The sequence below is a fragment of the Cavia porcellus genome, unplaced genomic scaffold (assembly GCF_034190915.1).
Source record: "Cavia porcellus strain 051 isolate PalLab524CR breed Dunkin Hartley unplaced genomic scaffold, mCavPor4.1 scaffold_24, whole genome shotgun sequence".
NCBI classification, from domain to species: Eukaryota; Metazoa; Chordata; class Mammalia; order Rodentia; family Caviidae; genus Cavia; species Cavia porcellus.
This window is the reverse complement of record NW_026947507.1, coordinates 7,170,023-7,190,580: the sequence shown is the minus strand read 5'-3', so window position 1 is coordinate 7,190,580 and position 20,558 is coordinate 7,170,023. Positions and strand designations below refer to the sequence as shown.

The window sequence follows — 20,558 nt, the reverse complement described above, 5'->3', positions numbered from 1 at the left end:
CCCAACTATCTTTAATAGGTTACTCTATACATTTATTATTCTGTGAATTATAGTAGGCCCAACATCTGTTGTTAATTTGTTTTCCTTTTAATGTCTTTTCTTCCTCTTTTCTTCTTATTTGTGCTTGTTGAAAATGGTATTTTTGGTTGAAGTTATTTTAAGGTGGTGTTGAAATAAATCCTAGGACTGTTCTTTTGTTCAGCAGCACATGTTCTTTTAAGTCTGCACATCCAGGGTCATCCTACCAAAATAAATTATGTGAGCCTTATGCAAAGCTCTGAAGTGCTGGACTTTTTATTTATGAGATTCAGCTTCTGGCATGATTTTTGTAGTTTCCCCAGAGCCAAAATGGGCTCCCTTTTCCTCTCTGACTTTTCCAAGAATTCTCAGAAGTCTTATTTCTTAAGCAGTTATGGCTCCATGTCACTATTTTAGCTTCATTACCCGCTCAGAAATGTTAAAAATTTAGATAAATGTCAGTCAAATCTGTTTAAGCAATTGCATAGGTAGATGAAACACTCTACCCATTTATAAATATGCAAGGTTACCTAAAAATGATGATACTGTATTTTCTTTGTCTTGACTTATGTTGAGTAAAAGAATCATTATTTAGGAAGTTTCATTTATATCTCCTGCTAAAAGCAAATTTCTCAAAGCCTGTGTTTTTTATCGTTTTATATATAGGAATTTTTTGAGATTTACAAGTGTCTCACAAATCTTTAGAACTATATATGTAAAGTACCCTATTCCCCTTCTGGAGGGAGAAGGGAGTTAACTTTTCCAGGAAATTGGGAAACATACAGATACTTAAGTTTGGAAACTTCTAACACTTCTAATGTGTATACAATTCTACAATTTTAATTTACTTTTCACGTTTTTTAGTGAACAGTGTAACCAAATAGTGGGATACACCCATTTGTATTTTCCCCTTCAGTGTAAACTCTCTATCAAGATTATTGATATGAATTTTTCTACCAATATTAACCTCATAACTCACGAACCTAATGGATTATGAGTTTGTTTCAAACTGCATGTTGATCTTTCCAAATCTGAACCTTCCTACTTCAGTTAACCTGACTGAATTTGGCTCTGTCCAAAGAAAAATTTGTGCTCGGTAGGGGAAGAATTGAAGATGTGGGCTTTTCAGACTAAATCGCTACTGGAAAATGAAGAAAGAATGAAGGGCTGTGTATCTTCACATGCTTAGATTCTAGGAATCAACGTCTTTGGAAAATACTCTGATATATCATACGATACTGGGAATTGTTTTGGCAATGAAAGGAGGAGACTTCTGAGCAGGTAAGGTAGGACCAGGGTATAGAAGGACCAAGTCAGTAGCAGGGGTAGCCACTGTGGCTCTGAGGAGTATGGCATGATCAAGATGTGTTGCAAGGTACCTATTGAGAAACAACCTGAGGGGTAGATTTTGTGTTACACAGGTACTGAGCTTTTTTGGTTTCCCATCACCCACTCTCCCATTCCCTCTTTCAAGATGCTTGGTAAGCCTGTTTGGGGTGTGTTATGTGCTGCCAGTCTGTCTACCCAAATCACACCATTGTGTGAGTACAGTGACTGGTCTCAGCGTAGGCATGTGATCCAGTAGCACACAGTGGAACTTTGCTCGGTGCTCAAGAAGCTGCTGATGTTTTTCCCCACTGGCCACGGTCTTGGCAAGAGATGAGGGTTCCAGAACAGAGAACTGAGAGCCAAAAGGCCTTGATCAGGAGGTGGATGGTGAGGATCTGGATGTGTTGAGCCCCTGACTACTCTCAAGCTAGCCCAGCTACTGGCTTTTGTAGTCATCTAATCCAGGGAAGCTTCTTTTGGCTTAAACCAGGTGAGATTGGGATTTCTTCCTCTTTTTCCTAGAAGAGCCCAAACAGATAAAAATGGCTTCAGGTAATCTGTGGATAGTATTACTAGTGAGAAGCCTTTTGGTAAACAGTCTTGGGTGTCTGGCAGAGTTGGCACTCAACAAATTAACAAGTTAAAAGGACTTAACCAATGGGATGCAGTTGATTTTAATAGGGTTATTTCATATCCAACTACGTTACGTATATTTTTTAAATAACAGCTTCATAACCATATTTTTAAAAGTTAAATTTTTAGGCAGCTTGAAGATAAAATTTTTTCATATATCCTAGTGTGTATAGCCTAACATTTTCTGTACTATATTAAAGCTCTTTTATGGATTTTATTAAGGGATGAATCTGTTACTTCTGGTTACGTCTTATACTTTTTTGGATTGTACTCTGTGATTTTTGCTCATTCCTTAGTTTTTCTCCAGTCTCTGACCTTTGAATAAAATGGTCCTGGGAAAAGACTTTCATTGGTTTTATAGTTTTAAACAGATTAAATTTGCCTTTTGGAGCAAGGATTGATGTTCCTGATTTTTCTACCAAAAGACTGTGTAAAAAAAAAAAAAAAAACCTCCTTAAATTTCATATCTTCTTTTATTTGTTTAAGCGACTTCATATAAGTAAGGGGAAAATTGTTTTCTCTTTAAATTGGAAAATTAACTGCTTTCTTCCTGTAATTATAAGAAATGAATTTCAAATCGTCTGAAAATTTGGCATTGCTTTAGTTTTTTTTCTTCCTTGTCAAAGTGTGTTGCTAACTTTAGATGAGTAGCCCATCTTTCTGTGTTCTTGCTACTGCTTAATAGAAGGGGATAAAGTCATAGATAGGAGGCGAACATTCGCTTGGAACCAGAAATAAAACTTAAGTTTCTGATACAGGTTTGTTTAATAGTAGTTACTGTTTGTTAAGAACTATTGAGGTGTATTTTTCCCCTCTTACCTATGCCATTGTTCATAAGTGATATCATTCATAGTCTGGGAACTATGGAGTCTAACTAGAAACATTTTACCTAGCAGCCATAAACAGATGAGGGGCACCAGCCATTACTTGGAATTTTCTATCAGGCGGGCATTTCTGTAATTAACTGTATGACTAGTTAGAAGCTGTAGGACGTCATCCCGCCTGATGATGTGACTTAATGCCAGGGCATACCTTAAGGTACTGCCCATTTGATCCTGGGACCATCAGGAGAGCTAGGTTTTTGAGACTGATTTGTCCCACCAAACAAGACTGAGAGAGCAGACAAGGCAGTGATAGTGGCCAGCCAGGCTACTTTCACATTTTATGGCTCATATGGCATGTTCTATTCACAATTGAAAAATATTTTAGGGAAAATGAGCTTTGCCTCCACTTCTAGATACTACTGCAGTGATCTTAACTTTAGTTTCTTCAGTGTTTCCCCTAGGTTGGTGGGCTGATGTGCTCAGGCTCATCGTTGGACTTGGGATATTTGTTTCTTTCCTTTGGGTCTGGAACTCTGAATAGCAGTGCAGTCTCTAAATTCAAAGACTGTTGTAGTATCTTATTGAGCCTGCCTTGTAAGTCACAAGAGTGTTGGCTGGCCATGTTTCCAAGTACCTGAATTTCTGGGAAATTTAATAATTAAATTCCAACTGGATATATTCTCAGAGTTGTAGCCTAGGTTGTTGCTAAAGTACTACTGAGTCAGAGCTGCAGCTAACTAGAGTGAAGGGAGACATTAGAGACCCTTAGGTTTTTTTATGGAAATTAAAACCTAGAGTGACTCCATTGGCTATGCCCAGAGTTCAGTTTCAAAACCAGGACCAGAACCAGAGTCCAGGCCTCTTAACTTGTAAATACTTTTCTTTTCATGTTGGTAGAGTTAGAAAATGTCACAGTACCAAATTTAGCACGACAAACTATTTATCTAACTGCTTTTCTTAGATTAGAACATAAACTTGTCTTAGGTTTTGGCTGCTGCAGACATTTTGATTTCTCCTTGTTCAACAGTCTCTGGATCTCTTCCCCTAAATGATTGACAGTGACCTTTAGCCTAATTTATATGGCACTGAGTATTTGGTCCTTCGCCCAAAAAAACCTTATAGCCAGTGCCATTGGTTTTTCTTCTGTCCTTTTCAATGAATGGGAACTTACCCTTCTCTGAATTCCTCATACTATAGAGCAACTTCACCGACCTGGAACTGATTTACCAGTCTAATCTTTGACCTATGGGGTGAAAAGTAAAGGCCCATCTTCTGTTAAAATTGAAATTAGAAGGTAGTATGATAAAAATTGCTAAAGAGAGGCTGTGCTCTCTGTAATTTATAAGATCCTGCTGATTCTCAGGCAGGCAGCAGGGGAAGGAAGAAGAAGGACTTGTGTTCTGCAGCCAAGGTATCCTCTTTCAGCCCCGGCAGTGCTGGGGTGAAGCCCTGTGCTTTGACTGAAGCTTTTCAGCCTTGGCCCAGAAAAGCCAATGAAACCTTTTCTCCTCTCCATCTAACCCCAGCAAAAGAGGGACAGGAATAAAGAGGAGTATTAAACTGGGACAGTCTTCTCCATTGAGTCTGTTAAGAATCTTGAGGGTTCAAAGACTCCTTATCTTCACCCCTTTGTTTTTCTCTTCAGAACCTAACAGAGTGCTAAAATAAACATAGGCATTTTGTATAGAATTAGATATTTAGTGTTCTCTCTTTTGTTAGTTTGAAGAATTCTGAAAGTGTGTTTGCACTAGTGTTTGCTCTTTTGTGTCCTGTTTCCAAGCTTCTGTCTTTGGGCTTATCTCAAAGGATAATATTCTGATAGTGACTTGCTTATAAATACAGTTTCACAGTATAATTTTGTCTCAAAGCATTCTATTTTCAAAATTGAGTTTGATGTATAACATTGCTTAAAATAACCACTAACGAATTCCCTAAACATACTCATTTACCCCAAGCTGTCTTGCTGCCTGTTCTATGCATGACCTGAGGAAATCGCCATCTCTAAACAGAACTTTGAGTGGAGATTAATGAAGGAATTTAAAGCACAGGGTTGTTGTGGGGGTTAACTAGGGTCAGATAGGCAAAGTGATAGCACAGTACATGGCGTATATGGAACATATACCCTAAAAATATTTATTATTATTTTTATTGTTGGTTATAATTTTCGACATAAATCAAGGAACAGGTGGTATTGGCCTGATCTGTGAGACATGGGCAGAGTTATTTTTGAACAGTTGAATTCTTTTTCCCTTCAGAAATCCAAAGCTCCCCTGAGAATTTCTGCCACCTCCCAGGGGGCCTACATTTTCGTGGTCAATTCTGGCGTATTCTTCCTAGTTCGGGCTGTATTGGTTTCTCCATAGATTTTTTGCTGTTTTGTGTTCTACAGCACAGGTGGCCGTGGAGCCCTACCTTCAGCACTCCACTCCTGCTTCCTCCAGACCATCAAGGCTTTTTGCCTGCTGCCTGAAGGTCTGGCCAAAGGAAGGGTTGATCTTATAATAAAAGCAAATGACTTAAAAAGATGAGATTAGACTTGTCCACTCTAGCACTCCTTTAACACTTCACTTCCTAATAGAAAATGCTTAAAATGAAGTACAGATATTTTCTAAAATGCACCAAAAGTTAAACAACATTATAGAATCTTTAAATAGTGACTGATTTTAAAAACATATACTTTGTGGGGCTGGAGGAGATTTTAGCTTAAGCAGGATAAACAAATCCTTACCCAGTGATCCTTGGCTCTTTTCTATTCCTTTAAAATTTATGCCTCACAAATCACTCCTAAAAGAGTCACTTTATTTTCTGTCTTAAGTGCAGATGGCCTTGTTGATGACACAGATATGCTTTCTCTAAAGTGTCTGATCTGCCCATTGCTTTTTTTTTTTTCTCCCTGCCTGTCGCTTCTGGAAAGGCCTTGCCTTGCCTTGCCCTGTGCTGCCTGAGTGGTCAGGCTTCAGCTTCTTTGCTGTCTCAACATCTGTGAATGTGAGCCTCAGGCTGCTCTGTTAGTGCATCTGATCCCCAGCTCCCAGAACTACACCTAGTAAGGTCACCAGTGTCTTCTACAAAACTGAATCCAGTGAGCAGTTTGTAGTTCTGGCTTTATTTAATCTCCCAGCAGCATTTGACATAAATACCTCCTTGCCACTGTAGCAAGGGATATCAAAATTGGCTTTCTTCATGGCCATTTCTGTCTGTTGTGGTTTTCAAATTCTCAAATTCCTCTTCCCCCTCCCTTTTGTCTTTTTTTTTTTTCTGGTTTTTTGTTTTTGTTTTTGTTTTTGTTTTGTTTTTTTTTTTTTTTTTGGTGGTACTGACATTGAACTCAAGACCTTTGAATTAGGCCATATCCCTAAACCTTAAAAAAATTTTTTTTTCTCTCTTTGTCTCTCTGTCTTATTTTTTACAGTACTGGGGTTTGAATGCAGGATTTTCACTCTGAGCTACATTCCCAGCCATTTTTTTATTTTTCATTCTGAGACCAGATCTCTCTAAGTCACTAAGTTGTCCAGGCTGGGTTTGAACTTGCATCTTTCTGCCTTATCCTTTTAGAATGCTGGAATCGCAAATAAGTACCCACCTTGGATTGGTCCTCTTCTACAAGATCTTTAAACATAGAATATCTTTAGATTTCTTCTCCCTCCACCTTACCTTCTCTTGCACAATAACTTCTTTCAGTCCTATGGCTTCAAAAACATCACTTCTATACCAAAGACTAAAAAGTTTACCACATTTTGACAAATTTAAAACATCAGTGATAGTAGCTACTGAGGTTTTATGTCCTACAAAGAAAAAAAAGTAGAGGTATCATTTCCATTGTGTTTCATGTTGAGATGAATCCAGCGCACATTCTCTTTAGATTGATCTGCAAAAAATAGATGAATACTTGATAAAAATCATCTCTAGACATCTCTTCTAGCAGTTTTAATTTTAGCTCACTGATGAGAATTGCATTCATTACGACAAAGACTGTATCATAAATGAATATAAGGATCTTAAGTTACTAGGATTTCTTTTTATACACTTCTCTGATACTTTTCCTCCCTTAAGTATATTTGTATTTCCTACTAGTTTCTATGAAAGCAAATAACCATAAGGCCATTGCTACAACTTTAGAAACGTGGGAAAGTATATTGTTTTCTTTTGCAGAGAATGTAACTCATGCATAATCATTGTGCAAATTCAGAGCTTTAACACATTTTTATCTTAAATTAGAAATTTTATATAGTTAAAATAAAAACACTGACCTGTTTAAAACTCAAGGAAAGAATAGGGTCTACATATCCTTTGTACTGTTTTAAATCATGTTAGTAATTGGTGAAATTTTATCTAGTTCATATTCTAAGATCTTATTTAAGGGGATACATTTTGGTTTTCCTTACTGGGGGAATTTTCAAAATTACATTTTAGAGTAAGTATAAACTGCTTTGTGAATAGCTTTGCTGTTATTGTTGTTGTGTTAACCAAAAACTATTTTCATCAAACTGATTTCTCTAGGTTGAAAATGTCCGCTTGGTAGACCGAGTGTCTTCCAAAAAAGCAGCCCTGGGTACTTTGTATTTGACGGCTACTCATGTCATATTCGTGGATAATGCACCTGATACAAGAAAAGAAACATGGGTAGGCTTTCCTTATTTCTGGCTTTGTATATTTTATTTGAAGTAAAAATTTTGATCCTCCTGTGTTATGTTTGTCCTCAGAGTGAAGCAAGTAGGCTGTTGGTGTTTGGGTGTTTAGGGGACTGTGGGATGGCACCTTTTCTTCTACACAGTCATCTTGATTTGATCTACTGATTCACTTAAACAATCATTTTGGGCATCATTGAAGATAGGTCTAGAAATAGCCTTAAATTATATGTGCTTCATTACATAACTGTCAAGCAGAGATTCAGTAATGATAGTATGCCAGATACAGCATTTTCACATTTCATTTGCTATATACATTATTTGTAAGATATGTAGTACAGCTATTCAGTTTATTTTGTTGTCTCCATTTTTCTGATGGTTTAAAAAAGAAAAGCTAAAGTATCATCAATAAACATTTCTACTACTTAATAATAAAATCATTAGCTATTTCTAACATTAGATAGTAACCCTACCATATGTTATGACCAGAACAAAATCCCTGAAATGTAAAGCTTTTCCTCTTTCCATATTCAGTGGACCATGTTTTGCTATTAGCAGAAAATGGTAGGCACTGCTTAGTAGAAAGGAATTTAGAGACTGAAGTGCTGCCTTTGAGGGCTGAGTGCAGACCTTCTGGAAATGCCAAAGAAATGGATTTCCTTATGATTTCTTTCAAATCTCTTCGAATGATGGGATCAGAGGTTGAAGGGGGAACAGACTGGAAACGGGAGGGAATGAGCACCTGTTGATTCAGTAATACAAAGTTACAGATAAACAGGAAGAGTAGCCAAACAGCAATATATCTCAAAATAACTGAATAAATTTCAAATGCTTTACCATCAGTAGATAAGCAAGGTGGTAGATATATTAGATTAATGTAATCTTTCCATATCATATACATGCACCAGAACATTGTACCCTATAAATGTATATAATGATAATTTGCCAACTGAAAATCATATTAATAAATTAAAAATAAATTAAGTATTTTCTTCTGTAGTTGGCCTTATCATCATCAGCTTAGAAAACAACAATCCCAAGTTACTATCAAATCTGAACATCATATGTGGGATTAAAGAGCATGGTGGCATCTCCTAGCAGAACCATCTTTTAAACCATGGTGGCATCTCCTAGCAGAACCATCTATTAAACGCAAAATTTATTTTGCTAACTTCTCATGACTTTATTTAATTTTAGCTGTAATTGCATTCAGCATTTGACTACAAAATGTTCCCTTACCTGAAATTGTACAGATTCTCATGGTGAATAGTTTGCCTCAAAATAATTATACTGGATATCAGAAATCTTTGTATTGAAAAATAAAATTATTAATTTAGTCAGTTGGAACATCTCAAGTCTTATCAGCTGAGTGCAGGTGTTGAACTACTGAAGGTTGGGAAGTGTTTCTTGTCTACTGTATAGCTCAGAAACTTGTGGTAGCCTTTGTCATATCTGCTAATTATTCGTGCTTAATGTTTCTTAATTAATTTTGGATTCTAGATTCTCCATAGTCAGATTTCCACCATTGAAAAACAGGCAACTACTGCTACTGGTTGTCCTCTGCTTATTCGCTGTAAGAACTTTCAGATTATACAACTCATCATACCACAGGAAAGAGATTGCCATGATGTATACATCTCTCTGATACGCCTTGCAAAGCCAGGTAAGCAAGGAAGCTTGGCATTTGATATAGATCACTGTTAGGAACTGTCAAATCCTGTGTAAGAATTTGTAGAGTGCTTAGGGATGACAGTATTTTAGGAATTCTATGTCATCTTCGGCTTCCGATGAGTCCAAGAAGTTTGAGTGATCACCTGATACATAAGTTCTTTTCTTTGGGGTGGGCTTCTTTCACTAATCTTAATATTCACATTTTCTTGGTAGGGATTGTAATGAGTTTTTCTCTCAGGATGTAATCACCTTAAAAGTATGCCCTTCTGATACTATGATAATGGAGCTACTTTTAATGAGGCCATGACAAGACTGATTTTTTTTTTTTTTTTTTGAGGCAGGGTCTTACCTTGTAGTTTAGGCTGAAGTTGAACCCACTATATAGCTTAGGCTGGCCTTGAATTTACAGTAATCCTCCTACCTCAGCCTCCCAAGTACTGGGATTACAAGTGTGCACTACCATCCCCGGCATAATTGATGAATTGTATTGTGTGGAAAACATTTGTTACTCAACACTTTTGGTACATCCTCCTTCTGAAGACCTTTAAAGTTTGGTCTCCATTTGTTTTTTATAGTAATATGAGTTTTCCAAAATTAATGCAACTAAATGTACTTTCATTAGCATCAGTGAATATTCAGGGTATAAATATGTTACTTTTCAAACAATACCTTCTTAAGTGTAACAGCAAGAACATTTTGATTTGAAAAACTACGTACTGTTTCTATCTTGTTCTAGTATTGAAGTATTCAGGTTTATAGTTTACTATTTCTACTGAAGTGCTCTTGTCTCTGTGTAGCTTGTGTGAGCTATAGTATTATTTTGCTCAAAAGAAGCATTCTTCTACATTATTTAAGAGCATACAATGAAAAGTCATTTATCTAAAAGTTAAGTGTTGCACAGCAGTTATCAATAAAGGTAGGGAGATATGTGCTTATGTTATTTTGCCAAATACATTTTGATTCAAGGCAAGAAAATTTGAATGTTAACTTCTTAAGTTATTGGCTTGGGTCCTGAGTTCCTTATGATGTGCCATATCATTTGTAGATAACTGAGAGCTAAAGTATTTGTGAGAAGTCATGTCTGGGAACTATCAAAACCTGATAATTTTGAGTTTGTTTCCCTTTAAAGGGAATTGATTGAGGCTTTTTTCCCCCCTCTTTGTTGAAAGGAACTGCAGAGTAAGCCAGAAAAACAGTTGAACTTTTTGGAGGGTGCACTATAATTGGAACAGAAGTTCTGGGAAGATGTACATTAGGTTGCATGCAGCAGAGAATGCAAGAATTGTGTGCCAGTAATTTCTGTGTCACTGATTAATGGGTGTACTGGGTAATAAATGTGCTGTGACCGGATTAATGGGATTTAGGAATAGCCCAGAGAACTGGGAAAGGGCTGAGCAGCTGGAAGAATAGATCACACAGTGGTAAGGTCTGTGGTCCAGAGACAGCGGTGCCAAGACTCACTGTCAGGATTCTCTGGGAAGAAGCTACTGTGTCCCTCTTCTTTTAAAAATGTACACATAAAAGATTACACTTTGGGATTTAGGCATTAGATGTACCCAGAAACCTGACTAGCTGTCTTTACCAAAAATGGAAGCCATCGTAACTAATTGAATTAAAGCCATCACCTGAGAGGATTTAAATGGTCATTAGCATTTTGAAATATGAACATTAGAAATGCCAGTTTATGTAACACAATGCTTTAATAACTGTGGGAAGATGAAATAGGACAGATCCACAGTTTAATGTTAAAAGCAACAGTCAAGTCAGGACTTTATTACGGGCAGTTATCTTAAAAACAGGATTTTGAATCTGGGAGGAGATGGGAAACGTGGAGAGGTCACATTTGAAGCAGTGGCTTTCAGCTACAGTCAGGGGAATGTTTATTGGAACCATCCAAGGATAGTTGACAGAATACGTCTTTACCCAATAGGTATACCAAGAAGGGGATGTGCGTGCATTTGTGCATGTTTATGTGAGGAATTGTGCTTTGAATTCTGGCGCAGGTTAGTACAGTATAGCTCTCTGTACTTTCTCTGGTTAGCCACCAACACAAATCACTTATTTCAGCTCCCCTCATGGACACAGCTAACTGTAGGGTCGTAGGGAAGACCAGTTTTTTTCCCTTACAAAAGGAGTATCTATCTGTGAATTCATTTAGGCCAAAGCCTATGAAAGAAGTATTTTTGAAGCTCTCAAGATTCTCAGGATTTATAAGATGGAGTAAATCAAATCACTGAAAAATTTAGGAGAGATTTTTTGGTTTGTTTTTTGTATGACTAACAAGTGGTAAGCATATGTTGTGGGTTGTAAAACACACTAGAACAAAATAATGTGGCTAAGTTAAGAAAAGAAATAGCTTAAGTTAAAATAAAGATTGTGGCTTAAAGGAGAAAATGAGGTAATCCGCAGATCCAATGTACTAATAAGGATATAAAATTTTCTGATTAAAAGACCCCTGTTTCTCAGAGGGCTTCTACTTTTCCCATGTTCTCTTTTCTTTACTCTTCCCTCTAATTTCCCTCCTGCTGTTTATTTTTGCATCAATTATCTTTCTTTCTTTAGTGTTTGTGGGCTCTTCAACATTTAAATAATTTCTTCTATTTATTTTCCCATTTTTACTTATTACAGATGTTTTTAAACATTTTTCTTGATTCTCAATTTTTCTAATTTTTAAAAAAAATTATTTATTTATTTTTATTTTTATTTTTATTTTTTTGGTAGTGCCGAGGCTCAAACGAAGCTAGGTAAGTGCTTTACCCCTGAACCACATCCAACATCTTTCATATTTATTTTTTTTAAAAAAAATCTCATGGTTGAAGTTTCATTTGCTTAAATTTATCCTTTTATATTTTTTATCTAAGTTAAGGATGTTTAAACAATTTAATGGTAAATTCTTTTTTATTGATGATACTAAGTCCAGTAGTCCTTTTCTACTGTGTTAGCTTTAACAGTCCTCCTGTTTAATTGAAACACTTGTTTGTTTAAAATAGACATCAAAGGTAATCACCCTCTTTATTTTTATTTTAAATATATAAAATTCATTAATAACTGTGCTGTCTTTTCACCCCCATCTAGAAGACCTTTCTACTACATATGCTTTCAAGTTGCCTGAATTTAGCAGAATGTTTAGAGCAACTTGGTTTTCAGTAATATTAAAATTTTCACAATTCTGTGTCCTTCTGGGGGGAGCTGTTAACTTTTCTCTTACCTACTTTTTGTTTTTTATCTAAATTTTAAAAGCATGATTCATTTTAATATTGTTACCCTTCATTATCCCACTTAGTGTGTATGGAGAGGCAGTCCCTCTGTGTTCCTAAATACTTCATCTGTTGTTTAATAATCTTTAATTTGATACTTGTAAAACAAGCTAGTTTATCTTCCTTCCTTCCTTAATGTTTTGCTTTACTCTGTCTGTCCATCCATCTGTCTCTCTCTTCTTGGACAGAATGAATACTCTTCCCTTTATTTGACAGAGAAAGAACAAAGATTTGATGTAGATACAGGTCCAGTTGGGGGTTATTGATTCCAGGTTGATCAGATGGCATCTGTTATTTCCACTGGATGGTCTGCATTTTCTCTGGGAAGTAAGATTATCTGATCATGAAGAAATTAGCGAGAACAGAAATTGAACTGGATTGTAGTGACATATGATTCCCTAGGTATGAAGATCATGCACGGACAATAGTGTTAAAATAAAATAAATCAGAACATTTATCTCTTCAATTTGGTTGAACTTACGTTTTTGAACTGAATGTCAGTTAGGTTTTCCTAGAAATTGAGCCACAATGATGTTCATTCATAATTTCATGTAGTATTTTAGTAGTTGTCATTTTGCTTTCTGAGTAGGTAGAGAAATATTTCTTTCTGTCTTTGTTAAGATAGCTGTATAATTTAAGTAGATATAATACATGGCAAAGTAAGTGCTAAAGTGATTTCTACATTTCTGAAATAGTTTTGAAAATGTTTTAAACTAAATGTGTCCTTTCAGTTTGCTCCCGCAATCCAAAGACATGTTGAGTATGTGCTTCATGTAGAAATAGCTCCTTTGCCTTTGAAGTAACAAAGTTCTTGAATGTGAGACCCTACATGCATGTGCAGATGAAACCTGTGATCACTCACAGCAAAGATACTTTGTGTTAATGACGGCTCAGACTTTGTGATGCGAAAAGCCAGGATAGCTTTTAGCATATCTGTCTTAGAAGTTGGTGAATCACTTGAAGGATATGATCTTTCTATGAGGCAGATATCTTTCTCTCAGTTCAGATTTTGTAAAGGTTAAAAATTTCTCTTAAAAAAAAAAAACTTCACAACAAAGCAATACTTAAAGTTAAGAGAAAAACCTATGAATCAGAAAATAATATTTGCAAGTCATATATCTCATAAAAGATTAATATACAAAATACGTTAACTTTGTAGTGAAAAACATAAACTAATTGTGAAATAAGACAGAGGACTCTGTGTATAGGCATTTCTCAAAAGAAGACCTATCAAAAGCTAAGAGATGACAAAATGCTAAATATCACTAATCATTAGGGGAATGCAGATTAAAACCACATTGAAGTATCTGTCACTTGTTGGAATGGCTAATATAAAAAGCAGATCATTCTTTTGCACTAGCAAGGATGTGGAGGAAAACAAACTATATGTACTGTTGAGTGTGGTCCTGATGTAACTTCTTCAACCCTCTCCAACTCCCTAGTTCAAATCCACTCAAGATCCTGCTTTTCCATGAAGCACCCTCAGCCCCACTAACTGCCCCTTCTCCATCCTGGATCCTCTTGCAGCAAGCAGAGCTACCCCTGCATCTTCTGCTGTTGTGCTACATGATCTCATGTATCCCTAATTTAGAAAATAAAAATGTGTGCTTGTTCAAGTCTTCCATGACTTTTAGGAATGTTTGTATGTTCATTCAAATAAATTAATGCATTAAAGGCAAAAAAGAAGAAACCTGTACGCTGTTGGTAGGAATGTAAATTAGTGTAGCCATTATAGGAAATAGTATGGTGGTTCTTCAAAAAACTGATTTTTCTTTTTTTAATTACAAAAAGGAGAATTACAAGTTCAAGCCCACCTTGGGCAACTTAGTGGTTTGGTGAGATCTTTTCTCAGTATAAAAATAAGTAAGTAAAAAGGGACAGGAGCTGTAGCTCAGTGAGAAAGTTCTGAATTCAATCCCCAGTAGAAAGCAAACAAGCAAGCAAATAAACAAACAAACAAATGATTGAGCTGTACCATTTCTAAGTACTTACCTAAAAGATTTGAAACCAACTATTGAAGAGAAGTAGTCATTGTAGTACTTTTCACAATAGCCCAGTTGTCAATTTAAGTGTCCATCAACACATGAATAGATAAAATGTGAGATTCAGTCATTTTTTAAAAAAATTTCTGGTCCATCTGGATATTGAACCTAGAACTGTGCACATGTTAGAGAAGTGCTCTATCACTGAGCTATATTCTCAGTTTAAGATTCAACTTTTTAAGAGACAGAAACTCTCATTTCTGACAGCATGTCTAGTATTAGAGAACATTTTCTAAGTGAAATAAACCAAGCAGAAAGATATGTATGGAATCTAAAGCAATTGAACTGATACAAGCAGAGAAGAATGGTAGGTTAGCCAAGACTTGGGGAAAGGGAAATAGACAGTTGATAGTCAAAAGGGTACAAAGCCTCAGTTAAATAGGAAGAATAAGGCTGATTTGTTTTTTGTTTAGATTGATTGCACAGCATGATAAAGATAGCTAGTAATTGATTTTAATATCCCTAAGAGTAAATTTTAATATCATTTTAATATTGCTAAAGTAAATGTCACATGTTCTACTCTACAAAATGTGAAATGTTTAAGAGGATGTGTGTGTTAATTAGTTTTCATCATTTCGCATTGTGAGTCATACCACAATGCGAAATATATACAACTGTATATATTTTAAATATATACAACTGTAATTAGTCAGTAATTTTTAAGAAATCTACAGTGACAGAAGAAACTTCCCCAATCATAGACTTTTTTTTAACCTTACCTTCCAGATGATTACTAAAAATTCTAGTATGAATTTTGTAAGTATTATTTGGTAGTGAGAGGAACAGAACATTATGAGATGGGAAATACTCAGTGAAATTATATCTATGCATTGATACTTTTTTTTTTTTTTAATCGGTACCGGGGATCGAACTCACGACCGCCTGCTTGCAAGGCAGGTGCTTACGCCGCTGAGCTAAATCCCCAGCCCCAACGTTGATACTTTTTAATCTCTCAGAGTAGGTAGTTCCCAGACTACTTCTGTGCTGACTGCTGGGTAAGATACCTGTCCACATTAACAAGATTGAGCTTTGGTTAATAAAAATGAACATTTTTGCCTTCATGTAGAATGTTACTTAAATTAAGTCTGAAGTTTGATTACTCTTCTCCTAAAAAATCTCCAAAAAAAAAAATTTTGTAACCTGTATCAATCTGTTCAAATGTATTCCAGTCCAGCAGTGGTCCTCTTAATGTCTGCTATGTGTTGTTCTTGCTTTAATTATGTTTCATTGCTTCTTCCCAGTAGGAACAGACCTCAGCTCACACACAAAGAAACCTTAGTAGTCATGGAATATTTTTCTTCTTATACCTTTAAAACTATTTGTAAGTTTTTAACCAAAAAGTTTGACTGTCATTGTTACCCCATATTCATCATCTTGCCTTTCACTGAGGGAACTGAAGCTTTTTTGAGAGATTCTTTTGACATCATAAATAGAGTGTATTTGCGGTTAACATTATGGTAGCAGAAGCCTGAGTCATGAAAATGTTACTTAGAGTCTCAGTGTTGAACCAGCTGTTCCCAGAACAAGATCTCAGTTTTCTGTGCTGTTTCCTGATTAGTTAAAATGCTGAGAAGCTTTTTTCCTAAAAAATATATGCTCTTTTTGTGTCCATGTAATTATTGTGTATATTATCCTATTGTTCAGAGTCAGTATTCTAAGTTTTGAAGCTTAGAAAGATGACATTGGAAGAGAGTGAAATGGCACATAATTTATCAAGCCATGTCCCTTATTCACAAGAAAGAGTATGTGTCTAATGAAGAAAATCTGGTACTCATAATGACTCATATTATTATTCTTTATGGGTGAGTCGTTTCAGTAGCAATCTGAACAAATTTGAAACTGTTTTGATCTCAGGCTGCCTGTATGTTACTCAGTCTTTTGCTGGTGGTGAGACCCTTCATAGGGCCTTCAGATACACTAGATATGTTAACTCTCTATACTGAGTGCTGTCAGCAAGCAGAAAAGAAAATGGGAGGGCCTAGGAAATCCATGAGGAAATAGAATCTACTGGAGATAAGCCATTTGATTAGGGAGATGGAACAAGAAAAGGAAAGTCAGAAGAGGGAAGGCTCTGCTTTGGGGTCGCAGCATGCGTAGTGATGAAGAGTCTGCAGCCAGATCGCCTCAGTTCAGTCTGGATTCCTCTGTTACCTGTGTAACTTGTATAAAGGAATGATCCTCAACCTTCTCTTGCCCCAGATTTATTATTTATGAAATGAGGACGACCACAGTATCCACTGACTAGATGAATACATTTATTAGAATTGAATCTAGAATAAAATAAGGACTTTGCTTGTCACCGTCAGTAATTCATCGTCAGTCTGCATGGTAGCCACCGGATACAGACGCCTTCTCAGTGCTTGAAATGTGCCCACATCTGAACTCAGATGTCTCATCAGACACACTAGACACACATTAGATGCACCAGACGCTTTTCCTATATAGCAGGACCAGAGCAAGAAAACCGAATCCTAGATTTCACTGAAATGAAGACCAATGCACTATTTGGCTTGACTTCAAAAGCATAAGAGATGATATATATAAAGACAGAAATACCATAACAAAATTGAAAGACTTTCAACTTAATCTCCATGACTAGGCTGCTATGTACTTAAACTGATTTTTTTTTTAAGGAATCCTATTAGTATCAACAAGCAATGAAATTATGATATTTATGTAGTTAGTAAAAATTTAAATATTTTTGATGCAAACATATAATCCAAAGCTTTCACAATTGTTATTTCCTTTTTAATATTATGAGCATCAAAATGTGGAACTGACTTGGACATGTTCTATTTCTGAGAGGCCACCCCAAATCCAAACTTGATATATATATTAAACAATTGAATTCCTGGTGTCTAATGTGGTTTGGAAAATATATTTACTTTTAAAGTAAGTTGGGAAAAAAAAAAAAAAAAGCCCAAGCTAGAAGGCCCTGTTTCTTAAAGGAAGAGATCTCTTACAGAGTAGTCTTTCATTGCTGGGAGGAAGTTGAGTGACTCTGTCCCAGAGGCAGGTACTCCTGGGAGCATACCAGAACAGGGAGGGCACACTCAAGTGGGCACAGAGTGTATTTGGGGAGCGTGGTTCTGGTTTGATTGGATTGATTTGGCTTTGTGTTTTCCTTTTTTACAGTGAAATATGAGGAGTTATACTGCTTTTCATTCAATCCCAAGCTGGATAAAGAAGAAAGAGAGCAAGGCTGGATGCTGATTGATCTCAGTGAAGAATACAAACGAATGGGCCTCCCTGATAATTATTGGCAGCTGAGCGATGTGAATAGAGACTACAGAGTGAGTGGAGGCATTTAGTAAACTCCAAGTACTAATTTGCATGAAATCATGATTTCAGATATCTGAGCATGACTTTTATCTACTGTAAATTTTGTTGATCTTTGTAGATGTAAGTGTGGGGGTTCCAAGATTCCCATGGTTATTACTGGCTTTATTTAGTAGTTTGTACCTACGATCAGAAAGTTCAAACAAGGGAACTTTGGAGATCATTCCCACTATATCCCTTTAAAGCCAAGGAACTAGAGAGTTAAAAGGACCCAGTGGGGCCCTTTTGGCCAGGCAGTTGATGGAAGAGCTGGCTGGGACCTCACTCTCCCATCACGTCTTTTTATAGTACAGGCAGTGATTAGTGGGGAAGTCAGAGAGGCTCAGATGGAAGTTTGGCACCAGATCCTTCATGTGCTTACTGAGCTCTTGATTGGTACAGAGGGTCACCAAGGGGCTCCCAAGAGAGATGCAGAGAAATGTGTCTGTACTTGTAAGAAGGAATATGGAGAGGAGTGACCAGTGAACCCTGTGCTGTCCCCAGTGAGGGCTTATGCATCAGTATTGAGTTCACCATTCTTAAGATGTTTAAATAATAAAAGCAATGCACGAACCTTCTGAGGAGTTTACCAAAGAGTGAGAAAGAAAAAAACTACCCACATCCCTTTGGCTTAACATTCTTCTGGGTTTTATTTTTTTATGCAGTGCTAGGGATTGAACCCAGGACCTTGTGTGTATTGAAATGAGCTACATCTCTGACCACTTGGCTACATCTGTAGCTGACTCTTCTGTCTCAGAATTTTCCTTCATTTTCCCCCAGCTGTGTACTTCAATAATTTTTCTAATCTAAATAATGCTTGTATTCATTGGCCACTCACATTGACTCTTCTTTGAATTGCTTGTTCACATGCTTGTTCTTTCTTTCCTCTAAGATTGTTTGCTGTTTTCTTATTGTAGAGGCTCTGTATATTCTAGATAATTCTCTGTTACGTCCATAGCTATTGTAAGGTATTCATATGCTGTACCTAGGGTGTCTTTTGATCCTCAGGAGTTTTGAGTCAATCTTTTTTTTTAATCATGTTTTGTATTTTTTAATCATGTTTTGTATTTTGTAGTTTTGCATTTGTTGAAGGAGAAAACTATTGATATGCTTGTTTTTTGTCCTTCTTTCCTTCCTTTTTTTTTTTTTTTTTTTTCCATACTGGGGTTTGAATCCAGGGCATTCTACCACTGACCTACATTCCCAGTCCTCTTTTAAAATTTGAAACAGGGCCAGGGATTTAGCTCAGTGGCATAAGTGGCCTTGCAAGTGCCACAGTCATGAGTTCGATCCCTGGTACCTAAAACAAAACAAAACAAAACAAAACATTGAAATAAATCTTGTTAAATTCCCAGTGTGGCCTTGAATTTCTGATCCTCCTTCTTTAGCTTCCTCGGTATCTGGAATTGCATACATATATACCATACCTGCCTTCTGTCCGAATCTGACAAATTTCCTTATAAATCATTTGGAGAAGAATGGGTTGCCATGATACTGATTTTTCTTTGTAATTACACTTAAATTTAACAACCATTCCCTTAATCATTGTAAAGTATGTGGCTAATACATTCATAATAGTTTATTTGCATACTAATATCAACCTTTACACTGAATTATTAGTCTTGAAAGAAAGAGAAATTCAAGTTTATTAAAGCCAATTGAATATTATTTTTTATTTTATTTATTTATTTATTTATTTTTTGGTCTTTTTCGTTTTTATCGGTACCAGGGATCGAACTCATGACTGCCTGCTTACAAGGGAGGCGCTTATGCCGCTGAGCTAAATCCCCAGCCCCTGAATATTTATTTTTAAAATGACATGTCTCTGGGCAGAGAAGGGAGCTGAGCCAAATCTAGTGGAACACTATTTTCTTCGAAATACAGGTTCTTTTTAGTTTTGGTGAGATTGCCTTTTTACATTAGCACCACAATCATGACTCACATTTAGTCACTTAAATTCTTGGCATACAAATTGCAAAACATGTTACACAGCATTTCTTTTTCTATAATAATGCACACCAAAACAAAACTAACAATTAACAGACTACTGAGACACAAAATGTAAAAAGTTGGGGATTTTCTGATTTTTTAACTATCACTAAGATAGAGGATGTTGTATTCTTATTTATTACCAGTTTAGACACTGAATAAAAAATGTGTTGAAGAAAATTTCTGACGGGTAATTCATTGGTAAGATTTCATCATAATCCATTCCATGTGATTTTAATCTCATGGTTGAGAAATGTGGATTTTGGCTTCCCTCTTGTTATAAATTATTTTGTAAGTCTTACAAATTATCTGAAGTAGTTGGGGCAAATGGTATCTTGTGATGGAGAAGAAAGCCATTGCCAGTGGTGGAAAATGACACTGACTTGACGTTAAATGTAAAAACTTACATTCCAGAACCAGCTATGCCACTTGTCTGTTGTATGGTCTTAGCGTACAAGAATTATTAGTTACTTTCTGTCATTATTATGACATTTATGGCACTTACTTATGGTAATCTTAACTGTAATCTAGGATTTCATTTTAAATCTGTTATGGTTTAGATCCAGAAGGTCCACCAAAGGCTCATGTGTTCAGAGGTGGGGCTTGGGAAGGTGGTTGGGTCCTGGGGGCACTTTCTTCGTCAGTGTATTCATCCATTGACTGAGCCTAGCTTCATGTGCTGGAGGCTTGTTGAAGGAAGCAAATGACTAGGCGAGTGACCTGCGAGGGTGTATGTATTCTTTTACCTGGCCTCTTCATCTGTCTCTGGTTCTTGCTTATTTTCTCTGCTTCCTGACTGCTAAAGATTTAGCAGCTTTCCCCCAACATTCTCTTTGCCAAGCCATTTCT

General features: G+C 36.3%; 1 protein-coding gene across 3 annotated transcripts in view; it reads left to right on the top strand.

The window, feature by feature from the left end:
* The window catches only part of Mtmr7 (myotubularin related protein 7), a 112,024-nt gene that overhangs the window by 19,917 nt on the left and 71,549 nt on the right, over positions 1–20,558 (top strand). For all 3 annotated transcript variants that reach the window (XM_063234607.1, XM_063234606.1, XM_063234608.1), the window contains exons 2-4: positions 7,305–7,427; positions 8,933–9,095; positions 17,538–17,695. In XM_063234607.1, the coding sequence (XP_063090677.1) occupies positions 7,305–7,427; positions 8,933–9,095; positions 17,538–17,695 (444 nt within the window). The remainder of the gene's footprint in view (positions 1–7,304; positions 7,428–8,932; positions 9,096–17,537; positions 17,696–20,558) is intronic.